Below are 15,441 nucleotides of genomic sequence, written 5' to 3'. Positions count from 1 at the left end.
ACTAAAGAAAAAAGATTGTATCAAACATCTCTAAAGTCATGAATTGTTGTGAGTAGAAGACTCGTTTACAAACAGAAACTAAAGTCCGAACAAAGGTAATTCAATTCAATTTTTATTTATGTAGTGCCATTTAATATCACAACAACAGTTGCCTCAAGGCACGTTATATTGTAAGGTGTGGACCCTACAAAAATTCAGAGAAAACCTCTAGAATTGGACGACCCCCTATGAGCAAGCACTTGGCAACAGTGGGAAGGAAAAACTCCCTTTTAACAGGAAGAAACCTCCAGCAGAACCAGGTATAGCCATCTGCCACAAGGGAGATAACTTACAGAAATGTTCTTTATAATTTATAAAAGTTAGAAGGCACTGGTGTGAGCTCCATGTCTTACCTCCACCTAGCGGGCCACCGTAAATTCGTCCATCGCCACCGGGTCCCTTAACTATCAGACAGAAGCACAGGACACACCGACTTTAAACACCAATCCGATTTACGCATAATTCTAGCTGTAATTACAACAAAAAAACGAAAACATGCCTCGGCATTTGCCTCTACAAGGTTTCCTTTAAATGCTCGCCAAGTGTCTAACTCCAGTTCAGTGTCTTTTTACACAATCACCAGAAATAACAGCAACCCTTTGCATACCGTTAACTGCTTCATATTTGCTGCTAATTTGGATATTACACACTCATACTCATACACACACTTATAAATAGAAAAATATGACTTTATTAATAATAAAGATCATTAAGATACATTCCTGTCAAACACACAGTCATCACATGGTATATCGATGGTGTAAGACTGCTCATTCAGTGTGAATAACAATGCAAACATGTCATCAAATCATTAACAATTCCCGTCATCATCGCTGCTGAAATCATCATTACTGTTCGACCGGCGCATTAGATCATCAAAGAAGAGAAAAATAATGGAGACAAAATGTCAGCAGTTGCTTGTGACAGTGCTTTGTGTGAAAGTAACAGATCTGCCAGGTGGTGTGAACTGAAAATCGACGTGGATGTGAGTGTCTGAATTGTGGCGAGCCCTCCCTCCCAGCACTTTATTCGAGCCCAATAGCCTGAGAGTACTTCTACTTTAGATGGGTTTTCTTTTAACTTTGTGCACATTTGTGTCCGCACGTGTGAGTGTGTGTTTGGGCTCGCTTGCTCTTGGCGAGCAGTCAGGAGTGGGAGTAGCTGCTTGGCAAGGCACACGTCTAGATCTGCTGGTCTCTGATGGCCACCGGCATTATTAATACTGTTTCCAGGGCAACTGGTAGTTGGCAGGGGATTGGGCGATCGAGGTGCGGTTGATGGGAGGGAAAAGTGCTTACCGCAGACCTAATAAATGCTATCTGTCCATTAACTAATTACGACTATTAGAGGCTTGGAAGCATAATGGTGTTGAGATGGCTCGAGTAGGGTGTCCGGTCCCTCCTCCCCTCAAGTTGATTTAAAAGCACATGGGCAAAGTGTGCCAGAAAAAAGTGCAGCTTCTAAATTGTGACAACAAATTGAGGTGCATTTCTGCTGAGCTGCGGGCTTGTAGGTGATGGATTTTTGCAGCAGTGACAAACCAGGGAAAGCACGCCCCGTTAAGCTACAGAGTGAAGACCTCAATTTCATTCAATCCAGGGTGTTAAATTGAGCTCGTGTCAGATCTCATCACCTCTGTACCAACTGATGAGAGAGAAATTGCTGCCAGTGTGTCTATCTCGGTGACAATTACACGATAAAAATGGGCTTTTAGAGCCCATATGTGTTAAATATTAGCGAGAAGTGCATTAGCTGTGTCTTATTTTATGTCACCGGCCTATAATGGCACTAAAAAGGGAAAAAAGAAGAAGAAAAAAAAAACCCAACCCTGAATGGCTGAAACTCTCTGCCCTGGTTTTTGTAATATCTCGGATTCCTCTCAAGGATGAACACATATGGCAAAAACACTTCGCTTATGGCTTCCAGCTGGTCCGGCGGCATTGTGGGATTTGTAGGAGCGTAAATCAAGGACCGAAGCGGCGATGGCAGACAGATGTGTCTATTTACAACCCTAAGAACAACAAGCACATATTCACACTGGAAAACACGACAAGGCTCGGCTCAGGCACGGCTTTCATCTGGGCGGCTCAAAGACACAGAGAACAACTGGAGTGGGTGGTATGAAGCATGAATGGGAGTGGAACAACGTGCTTTATTACACAAGAGAATCAAGATGAAACACTGAAACACTGAAGACGGCCGCATCCATCACTGACTGATGCCTTTATCGAGAGAAAGATGAGACGTTCAATCAAACGGAGCTGGTTATCTCCGTTTGCGATGCAGGACTTTTTAAGTATGATGGATTTGCATTCCTTTGTTTTGTATTTTTGTGAGTTTTTTTTTTGTAAATGTGCACATGCTTTGTTGAAAAGGACAATGGACCCCCCCTCCCCCTTCCACACATCCCATTTCTGTTCTTTTACAAACACCCTCGCTATTGGCACAACTCATATTGCAACTATCCTGTGGTTGTGTTATTACAGCGATACCAAGAGCTTCATTTTCTGGGCCTTGCCAGATCATTTCCACAGCTAGCACAGTTTTCTCCCCCCTCCCTCCCCCCGTCTCTCCCTCTCTCAGCACTGCAAGGTTCCTCGTGTCTCTGGGGTCTTGTTTTATCCTTGTGGTTTGGCAGCTCTGGCTGGCTCCTTGCAGCGGAACCAGCTCAAAATCCCCTCCCCGTCCTCTTCCCCCTCGCATGCCTTTGTGTGTGTCCACGTTGGGGTCATTCCAGAAGGACCGTTGGGGTTATGAGGAGCCAGAAGGTACTCAATGGTCCGAATCAAGCTGTTCAGACAAATAACTTACTCAGTCTTCAGTTCTCTCATCAGGAGCAGCATAGTGTGAAATGTCAACAGCAAAACTCCTTAATGGAACAGAGAAGGAAAAACAGCAACCGAAGCTACATCCATTAGAGAGCGTGCATGTGTGAGAGAGAGAGAGGCCACAGTGTTTCTTTTGCCAAAAAAAAAAAAATATCACTCAGCAATTTAGGACAATGTCTTTGTCGTCATCATCGCCGCTGGGGGCTGTAAACTAAAGCAAGTGAGGGTTCGTCGATCTTGCTGCGCCACGACTCTCACTGCCATCGCCGGTCGGCGTCGTCCTCTGACGAATACAGTGCAGCTTATAAGCGCTTCGCTTTTAGCAGAGGGTACGGTGTCGGTCCCGGCTGTCCAACCTCACCGTCAGGACCGGCTCCACCCCGGGGGTGGCCATACTGGAGGACCAGTTAGAGTACTGGAAGCACTGCGAAGAGCTGTGATAGGCCACAGACAGTTGGCTCTTCTTGGTGGCCAGGTGTTGTCGACAGCAACAGAGGGCTCTGACCAAGATGGCCGCTGCCAGGAGAAGGAGGGCACCCCCGGCAGCCATAATGTAATACCAGTGGATGGGCAAGGGAGGCACAGGAACGCCTCCCCCTGGTGGAGAGATACAGAATAATTGGCCAGCGGGAAAAGAGAGGAGTGGCACTTGTTTTTCACTTTTTAACACTGAATTCGTCTGATTCTATCCCTGTTCGAGCAGCAGGCGTGCACCTCGTGTGAGCATGCACAAGCATGCCAGTTGCAAAAGGAAAGAAAGAAAGACATCTCCAAGGCCAGAAAAGAAAGAAAGAAATGCATCCATCTCTGTCACGTAGCTTGGGTTGCAATTGGAGGACAAGTTTTCACACCAAGATCGTCAAGAGATTTGGTTTGAAATCGCTCCAATAGTTGGATCCAATCAAGTGCAATGCAAGCGATTTATTTCTTTTATTTCTTTCTTTATTTTTTTTAAACAAAGCTCCAGTGAGATTTCTTGGTGTGAAACGAAAGCCAAAATAATTAGTCATAAAAGCACTCACACACATTGACTTAAGGAGCTTCCTCTTCCTGTTTCACACTGGCACAGGAAGTCACAAACAGCTCCTTGATATCATCTCAGAACCATGCAAGGATCAGCGGGAACATCACACGGGTATCCAGCGTTCCAGAGCTCGCACTCTCTCTCTCACTCTCTGAGCTCATATTGGACCGGGATTTGTTATTTAGCTGGCTCGAGTTGTCAGATTTTGTTTTGAGTACATAATTTATCCTGTTCTCTGTTCTTGGTTTTTCATTTTCCTTTTTTGTGTGCTTTTTGTCTGTCATGCATCAGCATCCTGGCCAGTCCTCTCCTTCTCAAGCCAAAGAGCTGTCTCCTCGGAGACCATCTCCACAGATCCTCTACTCTTCTGCTGCTCCTGGATTGAGTTCCCCCTCCCCCTCCCAATTCTCAAATTTTTGGTAAGAACCAGCTAACCGGCTTCCAAGAGGCCTCTACTCCTCTATCCAAGTCTACTAAAATAAACCCTTGTAGACAGAGTGGAAAAACTTAAAAAAAAGAAGAAGAAGAAGCCCACATGCTCTTTCCAAAGCTGATGTGGAGAAGCTGTATGTAGGATGTCACACTGAACTAAGGGGAAAATGAAGCGGGGCTGAATACATCCTGATTTTTGGACCGTGTCACATAATTACAGGGGGAAATGGTGCGTGCTCCTGCTACTTCACACTGCACACACTCATTAGGCAGAGCTGACTTAGGGAGAGGAGACAGAGACACCCATGCTCGATGCTGCTCAGTCACTCTATCTGATTGCTTTCCACTGGGGACGCTGGTGTGTGTGTGATGATATTAATGTGTGTGTTTGTCAAGGGTTAGACACCGTGTGCTATATGTGTGCGCGTGTGTGAAGTCAGAGGAGTAGAAAAGCCGAAGAAATGCACACACATCACATTCGCACTGAAGCCTCCTAGCTCTTATCTTATTGGAAGACATTATGAGATGCCAAAACACTAACATCAATCTCATAGGGTCTCCTAGGATGCTCTAAATATTTTTCATGAGGCAGACAGTTATTTAAAACCCTTCAGGCTGTGTCAGGAAGCCTAGAACAGAGAATATGTAGCCCTTTTCAAATATGACTCCTTATGGCGTGCCTGATTCGGCTTCCTTCGCACGTACAGTCTTTCCTTTTGAGACCAATCCTGTGTTTCTGCTAAAACTGACAAGGTAAAACAACAAGCTACTGAAGCGATCTATCCTGTAACTTCACTAAAATTTGATCAAAATTAATTTGGTGTTTGGTGAATATTTGCCATTAGTACTCATTTTGAGACTGCCGGTGACGTGGCGAATCAGCTTTAAAAAGTCTGGAATCACAAAGCTGTGGCGGACTCGGCTTCTGTGCTGTCAGTGTAAAAGAGTGATTTAGACTAATTGGTTTTTCTTTTAGTGGTTCAGACCAAGCAAAAAAAGAAACCCAGGCTAGTGCATACCGACGGGCAGGAAGCAAGACCACAGGAGAAGTGACTTCACACCAAAATCAGACTCACCTGGATTTTCGGGAGGAAAAGCCGCGAAGGGTTCTGTGAGGATAGAGAGGCGGGCGGGAGACAGGAGCAGAGAGGGGGGGGGAGAGAGCGAGACAGCTGTTAGATAACTTTAAATATAAGCGAAAAAGTCAGCCAAATGTCACGCAAATGTCACAAGACTATCAAACTCCTCCTGAGGAAATTTTAAGTTAATTCCTCAGATAACACACATGAATTATGGCATTTACAGGCATTCTCTGCTAGAACGCTGTTTCAAACAGAGTTGTGGTTGCCAGGAATTTGAGACGGGAGTGTATAGTGTATAGGCTACGGGCGTATGTGTGCGTCTGCATTTGCAAAGTTTATACATTTCAAGTTGTTTATCTGCAGCGTCCAGTAAAACTGGAGCGGGCTGTGAATGCACAGAGCAGAACCTTCACTTTGATTGCCTGGAATGCAAACACAGAGAAATGATGTGTGTGTCTCAGTGTGTGGTACATGGTGTGTGTGTGTGACTGGGGGTGGGGGTTGAGAAAGAGAGAATGGGAGTAAAGGAGCAGGGGGTCCGACTTGGGAACTGGCGCCTTTTGGCGGGAACGCCAACGTACTGTGAAAAACTCAACTGTGTTTGGTGATAAGCAACATCCCAGCATGCTCTGGGAGTGGCAAAGGAGGAGAGGGAAGGGAGGAAGGAGGAAACACAGCAGCAGGGAAGCAGGAGGGGGGCTGGGCTATCATCTTTGCCTTCCAAGCTGCTGTGCTGCTTAGACTCTCTCAGGACTCGCATGACACAAGCAGACATATAAAAATGACTCAACACAAACACACAGAAAAACACTGGCCATACACATAGACACACACACTTTCCCTCTGTTACACTCTGCCACCCCACCCCCGCTGCCATGTTCCCACTGTGGTCCGGCTCCAAAGCACACTGGACGTCAGTCAGAAGTGATGACGGCAGGTTTTTGGCTCCGAACCGCCGGCTTGGTCTCTGATCTGTTTAACACCCTCTCCGAAGCCCCTGCTCAGGCTAGATTAGGGAGGCTACACTGGAGCTCGGCTTGTGCGAGGCACCCAGAAACTTGCTTGGGAAACAGCCTGTCTAGTAATTCCCTTTGATGGCTCGGGAAAATCTCTGTTTACAAATACGACAGAGGAGGGAGCGCAGGAGAGATAGAGGGAGAAAGAGAAGAGAAATCTAATGAAACATAGATTAGCATCGCCGGGGCCCACGGGGCGTTTATGGCCTAGTTTTCCTATTCTTCGTTTCTTTTCTTTCTTTCTTTTTTCGTGGAGGAGTAAACGCTGTCCCTCCCTCTTCTTCCTGCTTTCATCTCTGTGTTCGGTGGGCTCTTTGGAGGAGAGGCTGTCTCTGAAACTGGGATGGGAGGGCGAGTGAAGGATTGGTGTGTGGTGGTGCTGGTGTTTCTCACTTCACGTCACTGCTCAAGGACCTTACGACTGAAAGTCGAGGCGGTAGTAGGGAGCAGTAGACTGATGGGAGGGTGAGATAATGTGTCATGAGTGTGTTTATATTTAAAGATTTTTGGGAAGAAGAAGCAAAAATAAAGAAAGAAAGCATGTGTGCGACTTACGTGTACACTCCGTCAGTGGGGTGCTCGAGCTGATGTGGATGTTGTCTATCCAGATGTGCCCTCTGGTGCCGTGCACAAAGTAACCCTCCATCACAACCTACCATAGCCGACAAAAAGGAAGGATGAAGAGGAAGAGGAGGAGGGAAAAGTTGAAGGAAAAAGAAGTGAGAGGAAGAGGAAGACGGATGACAGGATGGGGAGTGGAGGCACATTGAAAATGGGGACAGCAGCAGGAGGAGGAGAAATAGGATAAAAACTTAATACGGTGCCTGCGATTTCAAAGTTGCACTCAACACTTGCAATCATCCTCCCCTGCTCTGCAACCATCTCCCACTTACTTTTTTATGAGAACATTAACTGCTTGTGATGTCTCTGACAAATGCACAGCCAACTTCCAAACAGTCCCACAGCCAGAGGGACACTACAACGTACTTTATTTCAAATGTGGCCTAAAGTGACACAGAGCTTAAAACTGATACTGTCATATGCTCTGCTACAAGTACAAGTGCGTACTTTAGCTTTAGAAGAAGCGTCACATGGGCAGCTGAACTACAAGAAGCAAGGGGAAGACACACAGTCATGGCCCTTTTATACTTGGAGTGTTGTGCTACTGGCGTGTACACCTGTAGCTGAAAACAATACTGCAGCGGCTACCATGCTGAGCATGAATGGAAGCAGCTGTGTGATAAAAAGTAATAGCAATGCATGATGTGGCCAACAGGCCGGGTATACTGGGAACTGAACCGTCCTCAAGACAGACTTAAAACTCTGGAATAGCTTTAGAGCACATGGGCCACATGCTAAACCTGGTAAGCTAAGTCAGCACCCAAGTAAGTAAACTTTAGCAGATTTAGGAAAAACTCTTAACAGTTAAACAACAATTAGCAGCTAAGCAGTACAAAAAAACCTACCACCAAAAGAAATGGTCGAAAAAATATTTTTTAAATTGTATGCTAGCTAAAAATATTAAGTACAGTAGAAATTGTTGTCTAAGTTATGGCTAATCTGTTGAAACGGTTTGTGAAAACGTTAGCTAAAACTTGTTAGCTAAAACAGCGGTTCCCAACCTTTTTTGCGCCACGGACCGGTTTATGCCCGACATTATTTTCACGGACCGGCCTTTAAGGTGTCACGGATAACTACAACAAAATAAAACTAGTACCGATATTGAAAAAAAGAAGATTTATTCATAACACACGTGAAAAGACCCAGGAAAACCGAGTTAACAATAAAAACGATAACAAAATAACGCTGAAAACCGATAAAAACCCTGAAAACCATACATTTCACACCTGAGCCTCAACTCTCACGGACCGGTACCGGTCCGGGGCTCGGGGGTTGGGGACCGCTGAGCTAAAACACTGGCAATAGAGCTGAAATAGCTAGCAAAGTTACTGTTAGCTAAACATGATGATTAAGCATGATGGGGAACTGTAACTAGAGTAGCAGATAAAAGTCGTGGATAAATGTTTGAACACTTAAGCTAAAAATCTTGGGTAAACAGCTGAAGCTGAAGTCTTAACATGGCTGAATGAAATAGCTAAGAGCATGCCTGAAAGTTTAAATTAAGTTCAAGTTAATAGATTTTGACATTTAGGTGGTGGTGAGCGCATATAATGTAGCTTTGGGGGTATTTAAGATTGAACAGCCTACTCTAATAAAACTACAACAGAAATGTTTTCCCTTTCTGGGTAGCATGTAATAAAAATGTCTAACTCAAGATTACAAAGCCTGATTCGTATATAACTCAATAATACTGGTAAGAAGCTTGATTCTTTCATCTCCCATTTGCCTTCTTTTTAAGTATTTATTTTATGAGTTTAACCACTACCTGGACGCTTTTAGGAGATCGAGGTAGTATGGTCCGACCCTCCTTCCAGACGGGGCCCTGATCGTCTGTTAGTGTCCACAGGACCGTCTCTTCAAAGTGGGCGTCCTGCACCAGGACCCTGAGGTGGCCCTGGGCCTCCCCCGATATCTGGTAAGAGAAGACTAGACACAGGGGCCCAGTGTCGGCGGTCAACACGGGGCTCAAGAGCCGAGCTCGCTGCTGCTCAGTCTTTAGGCTTGCGTCTATGTACAGATAGCTGTTGAGCTCTGGAAGGGAAAGAGATATGAGAAAAGATAAGAACATGAATGATATAAAAGTTGCCACATGCACATTCCTGTTCTGTGAATAGACGTGTTGCATTTATCCCAAATCTGATACTATCAGGAACAAAAATAAAAATTGTTGACAAAAATGTGAAACTGAGCCCTTTCTGCATTCTCTCCACATTACGGAAAGTGAGCAGGGTTTTGTTTTAACCTTGAGTTCGCTGGTTACTGCAGTCAAATGAAAATGAAAAAAATAAATAAACAGAAGTCTGATTTAATGGATTTTCATTCAGGCCTCGAGGCAATAAAAAAATGAGAAAATGAATGGTTGTGTAGACTTTTGATATTCACTGTAAATGGATGCTGCTGCAGTTAGTCTGTGCGGCAAACACGGAGCGCGTACACAAAGGAATCGTGTACAGTGAGAGAATTATCGTCGTTAATCATGACTTAGACACATATATAGACATGCACACATGTGCATAATGGCTTTTCACACGGTTAGACATTTCCAGCATGACTGTTCAAAAAAAAAAAAAAACAGAGACACTAATCACCAGTTGCTAACAGGAATGGGATCACCACAGCACAATAGTCATACCAAACAATAGGGATGTGACAAATATAAACACAGAGAAGAATAGGTCCACTGAGAGCGTCGTTCATACACCGAGTGCTAGCAGAACTCCAGCCAAGACCCTCGGGGCGTTTTTTTCTTCGTTCCCTTTCAGGTAAATGACTTAACCAACGGAAAAGTCCAACAGAAATGCATCCCCCTCCACTTGTTTACACCAGAGGATGTTTAGTTTGCAAATTGGAAAGCGACACGAATTCCATTGTGAGAGACCGCATGTATGAGTGACTGCCTGTGCGAACGAGAAGCACAGATTGCATTGTGCATGCCCGCGTACGTGTGAGAGAGCGGCTCGGTGAGGTGTCTGCTGAGGAATTTCTTAAGTGGGCCCGGTGGGAAAGAGTCCAATATCAACAATCTGCAGATTAAATCACCTGCTTTATCAAGAACAACTGTGTGTGTCTGTGTGTGTTGGTGCCTGTGTGTATATGTGTTCCGGCAATTAAGCGCCTTTCTGTTTTATAGGCGAGAGAAAAACTACCACAAGTAAGAAAGCATACAGTTATTTCTGTCCAGTTTGCAGTAGCAAGTAGCATCCACTGCCACCGCACTCAGGTTTGCTGAGTGACTAAGTGAGTGAGCCTTTTTTTGCTCCGTGTGTCCAGCAGATCACACTGGAAGTATCTGGGGGGGATAAATCTTCTTCCTAGTTGACAGCTCCCCTCTGTCCGCCATGTGTCGCAGTCGCCTGTGTGTGACACCTAGGACAGCGTGTGACAGTGTGTCCCTTGGCCCTCTGCAGCTTTGAATGAATGTGTATGTGTCACTGTAGGAAATATATATATATATATATGTATACAACTGGAGAGGATGTACAATCAGGTCTCCATGAGGCGTTTTATGACTTATTTCAATGTGCGCACCATTCTCATCGCCTCGCATTGAAGTGGAGTCTGTTGCCCCCCCCCTCCATTGTTGTGCCTCTTGTTCAGCAGACGCCTCATAATCGAGGCTGCCACGCCGGACACAGCAAAAGGAGAGCATTATTAATCTATTTCACAGAGGTCTGCTGCTGGCATGAGGAAAACAATGATTCAGTCTACAAAGCCCAGTTTATCACACTGGTGCTAGCATGATAAACGAGGAAGTCTAATTTAGTATTAGAGTAGATGGTGGCTATTTCTAGGATTGTGTGTTATTACTGTTACTATGGCTGGTGTCAGGTGTGAGGTCAAGAGGTGATGAGTTTGTGGTTTCTGGGAGAGGTGCGGGAATTCTGTAGAGGATTACAACAGTGATTTGATAGGGGCGAAATAAAGATCCTGCAGGCTGGCTGGGATATCGTGACCTTTGACCCCCGTGGGAAAATCAAAGGCTCGCGCGGCGTGTCAAAATGGCTGGAAATGATACTTCAGGCATGAAAGCCACCACGGCCTGTCTAATGAAAGAAGCCGCTTTGAAGCCCCCCCGTCATAGATCTTTTATGACCCGAAGAGGTCACGCTTCAAGAACATTTCCTCATTTTTGCCACGAGATCTGCTGTCCTCCTGAACATGACCGAGGTGACATCACTGAAGCAGGTTGGGTGTGTGTGTGTAGGGGGAGGGAGACTGGACCTCTTGTTTAATTTTCTCCAGCTGCAGAAATGCTAAATCTTTCATGGAGACTTGCTCGAGACCAATGAATTTTAAAACAATCTTGGGATAACGATCCCTTACCCTGGAAAATTATAAATAGTGCAAAAAAAGAAAGAAACCCAGCAGGAAACCTCTTCTGTACCTTTTAACAACCTGCCAAATGCTGGACTTTTGATCTGTGGGTATGCGTAAGAGGAAAATGAATAATTATTTCTTCAAGGAATGCCTAAGTAAATGGAAGTCTACACAGCATCATGTGGGACGTGCCTGAGGTAATTGCGGGGCAGTAAAGGACGGCTGGGGATAACCGCTCGTCTTTGGAATCTCCTGCTCTGAACTTAATTGGAGCCGTTCGGTCTTAACCCCTTCCTGCCGAGACTTCATTCTGACACGCAGAGGTGAGCCGCTGCATGTCACATGCGAGGCTGTGTGCGCTTTCCGTGGAGGCTGCTTTCCCTCTGATTCCCTCAGTTCATTTTCATTCTCATTCACTCGGAAAGAGCGGCGTGGCTGGCGCACGGCGTCGCTGACAAATTAGACTGGTTTCAATTTAAGGAATTATTTTAATCAAATTGAAAAAGGGGGGACTCAATGAAGATTCAGAAGGAGAATGACTCCATTTAATTATAGAAAATGCAGTCTTGTCTAGACCCGAGGAAGTTGATGGAATAAACGGCATGCTTGTGCAATTTCTGCACCCAAATAGAAGTCTGCTTGCAGCTGCATACATAAAAGCTGATACCCCACAGTAAAAGAAAAGGAAAAAAGAAAAGAAAATGGGGTTCCCGTAGTGAACCTGAGCTGCTAACTGCACTGTTCTGTAAATCCATCCGGACATAACTTCAGATCTATTAAATGCATGCTGTGCAGAGGAAAAACACTGAGGGAGTCGGACCAAATATTCACATTTCTGTTAAGGAGACTCACCGTTGCTGTGCAGGGACCAGAGCAGCGGGGCGTTGGGGTCGTGCATCCACCCACACAGGCCGTGGTCGAACTCACACACGGCGTCTGATGGGGGAGAGGTGGCCGCTGTAGAGGTGGAGAGCAGCCAGGGAGAAAAAGGCAGCGTAAGAGCGAGAGCCAAAGGGCAGATAGGCGTGAGAAATCAAAGTCATTTCAGATACAGGAGCATTCGCAGCTGATCTACATAATGTCATGCAGCGCTTTCTCAGGCCTTTCATCTTTCTTATTACAGCTTCCTAATGACGCTATTAATCCAGCATTTCTTTGGCTCTTTCATGTTAAACACCTGTCTCACCTGTAGTCGTGACAGGGACCGTGGTGGTTTCGACGTCAGCTGGCAGCGTGGGTGTGGTGGTGCCTGCTGGGGTTGAGGTTTCTGCAGGAACAAACATAATGAAACATGGGTCAAAGGTGGCCCCTTAAAGCCAACTTCAGACAATGTATTACTGTAAAGAGGGCAGCAAAATGAACTGCTGTTTGTTAAAGACATTATTTATGTGGCGATATGTCCTTTGGGAGCTGCACATTAGGGAGGGCCAGGAAATACAAACGGGAAAGAGGAAATGATAAACTCACAAAGGCAAAAAACAACAAGACGGAAATGAAGTCTTTAATAATAACTCTCCATTGTGCCTCTATAGATCATAGACTATACAAAAGATAAAGGTAGTCTCCAGGTGTAAAAAGTGAAAGCCATTCAGGTCATGGAGTCTTCTTGACACTCAGCAGGGGGTCAGAAACGAGTGAGATTATATAGACGGCTATGGGAAAATGACCACTCTTCTCACTTGATTTAATACAACAGAGAGGAGTTTTTGCCCTCAGTCACTACTTTTATATCGTCTTCATTAGAACATGATGCTCATTTTGCAAATCATGGTCTTATTTAAGAGTAAAATACACAATAAAGAAGAGCATCTTTTAGGGGGTAGCTATCAGAACCACTCCTTACATCATCATATATAATGATAGTAGCATATGTATGTATGATTCCTATCTCCTCCTAGACGAACGGAACAATCTTGATAAAACTTTGTATCAACATGCCACTGAGGCGTATTTTTGATTTTTCTATGCGTTTACACCTTCCGTCCACACGTAAACGGTGTTTTTGGTCACTGAAAACGGAGATTTTTAAAAACTCCTGCCAGGGTGGATATTTTTGAAAACTCCATTTTTGCATTTACGTGTGGACGAGAAAAACTGAGAAAACGCAGCGTCAAAGGTGTGCGCATTTTTTGACGTCACACTGTGCGCCACGTTATTGTTTCGGTGAAATGAATTTCTACAATGGCGGACTTACACAAAATACCATTACTGTTAATTTCTCTGCAGTGTTTAAATGCTTACATATATACACACAGTTACTGTCCCTCCACACATAAGAACTCAGTTCTGCTTCTATGCGCCATCTTTGTTTACTCTTTCCCACCCAGGCTGACTTCTGATTGGCCAACATTTCTACACGGATAGGAATATAGCACCACCTGCTGCTTTGGCATGTTCCTAGAGGCATTTTCCTTCGTTTTTGGCTTTTACGTGTGGACGGGATTTTTAAAAAAAATACGAAAACGGAAAATCTCAGTTTTCAAAAATACCCGTGTACTTGTGGACGTAGCCTGAAAGTGCCGGCACCTATGTGGTTTATACAAATATTTTATTCAAATGTCACAATTCACAGTTCAATCTGCAATCAATGTGCGCATGTTTGTTGACATTACTCGTGCCTATATTATGTTTATTTAGTTTGTGGGTGTTCATTATGCTTTTTACCGTCAGCGCAAATTTTAGAGTCTTGCCAGTGCAGCCGAGCGGCTGCTGATTAGCGATCGAGTTCTTGATATAAGCTGCTATAAAAAGTCTAGAAAACAGCACAGAAGAGCAGACAACAAGAAAGCGGGATAAGAAGACGTAGTTTGGGTCGTCGCAGTAACTAAGAAAGTAAGTAAGTTTTTTTTTTTTAATTTAGTGTGTTTCGTAGCTAGGGTGATGAAAAAATTGCTCAAAGGCTTCAAAAATGGGCGATAGCAAAGTAAGCTAGCGACAGTTATTAGCACAAAGAACAGAAACTGTGAACTTGGCTCATTAGAAACACAAAAGAACAAGTTTGTTTGATCCAAGCAAACAAAAAAGAGTCACTCAGATGAAGCAGGAAAATTTGACTTATTGTTTTATGAATGTTGATTTTTGTTACGCTAAAACAGCTAAGGTCTCCGTTAGCATGCACCTTTAACAGGACAATGCAGTAACGCTGCGGCTTGAGTTAATGACCTTATCGTTATTTTATCATAACTCAGCACATAAAGAACGTGCCTACGAATCGTACGTGGCTGAACTGACGCACGTGGTACTGAAACCACCTCACTGTAATACTTCATGTCTCCTGTCAGAGGAAGGCACAGAAAACCCAAGAGAGCCCTTGTCATGTTGTGTTTGGGAACTCAGGCGTCAGAATCTGTCTACCATACATACTGGCTCGGATATGCAGACGCACAAATGAACAGGTACACATGTCCACATGTTAATACGCACACACAAAACAGGCTGGCGCTAAGGCTGATGGATGGCACTGTCTAACAAACTCCCCTTGACCTCGGATGGGATGATCGCACTCTGGGACCACTCTCTCGCTGTCAAGAAGGGTCTAAAAGCGCGCACACACAGACACACACACTCCATCACCCACTCTGCTGTCTGTGTGAACTGTTGTGCGTGTTTGTCTGTGTGCATCTGAGGGCCTTCTTCACTCCATAACTCATGCGCGCTTGGAAGGAGGGAGAACAAACACAAAGTGAAATGTATGATTTTCGGTCCTCCATTAACGTCAACTAAATCTCGCATATATCAAAAAGAAAGACAAACAATACACAGAGGCATAAATAATCCAGCAGTTCGCTCACTAAAAGACGTCAAATGCACAAACACACACACATGTTGAGCAGGCTGCAGCTAGAATGTGAAGTGGTAGGAAGAAAAAATAAAAGCGTAGTTATTAAGAGCAGATGGGCTGACCCTGGTGAGCTGTGGGAATTTACGCAGGAGGTTGGGTCAGCCAAAGATCCAGATGTATAATAAAAAAATAAAAAATGCAGGTGTTTTCCCACATTTAAATTTAGTCAGCCAACTTGTTTTTCTTTCTGTTTGTCTCTTTTCTTCAAACAGATTCAAACATATTGCAGACATTTGAGACG

At 44.6% G+C, this 15,441-nt stretch overlaps 1 protein-coding gene across 2 annotated transcripts in view; it reads right to left on the bottom strand.

Moving 5' to 3' along the window:
• Window positions 1-15,441, bottom strand: part of nrp2a (neuropilin 2a) — a 62,014-nt gene that overhangs the window by 2,742 nt on the left and 43,831 nt on the right. The window contains exons 12-17 of one of the 2 annotated variants that reach the window (XM_087836828.1): window positions 12,546-12,626; window positions 12,212-12,316; window positions 8,808-9,073; window positions 6,977-7,073; window positions 5,400-5,432; window positions 393-443 (exon numbers count right to left, since the gene is read on the bottom strand). In XM_087836828.1, coding sequence (XP_087692954.1) covers window positions 393-443; window positions 5,400-5,432; window positions 6,977-7,073; window positions 8,808-9,073; window positions 12,212-12,316; window positions 12,546-12,626 — 633 coding nt within the window. Of the gene's footprint in view, window positions 1-392; window positions 444-707; window positions 3,465-5,399; window positions 5,433-6,976; window positions 7,074-8,807; window positions 9,074-12,211; window positions 12,317-12,545; window positions 12,627-15,441 lie in introns of those variants that run through there. The other variant, XM_087836829.1, reaches the window with a different exon arrangement.

This window comes from Neolamprologus brichardi, chromosome 23 (genome assembly GCF_056152115.1).
Source record: "Neolamprologus brichardi isolate AB-2024 chromosome 23, ASM5615211v1, whole genome shotgun sequence".
NCBI lineage: Eukaryota > Metazoa > Chordata > Actinopteri > Cichliformes > Cichlidae > Neolamprologus > Neolamprologus brichardi.
The sequence above is the reverse complement of the archived record's forward strand: the minus strand, read 5'-3'. Positions and strand labels throughout refer to the sequence as shown.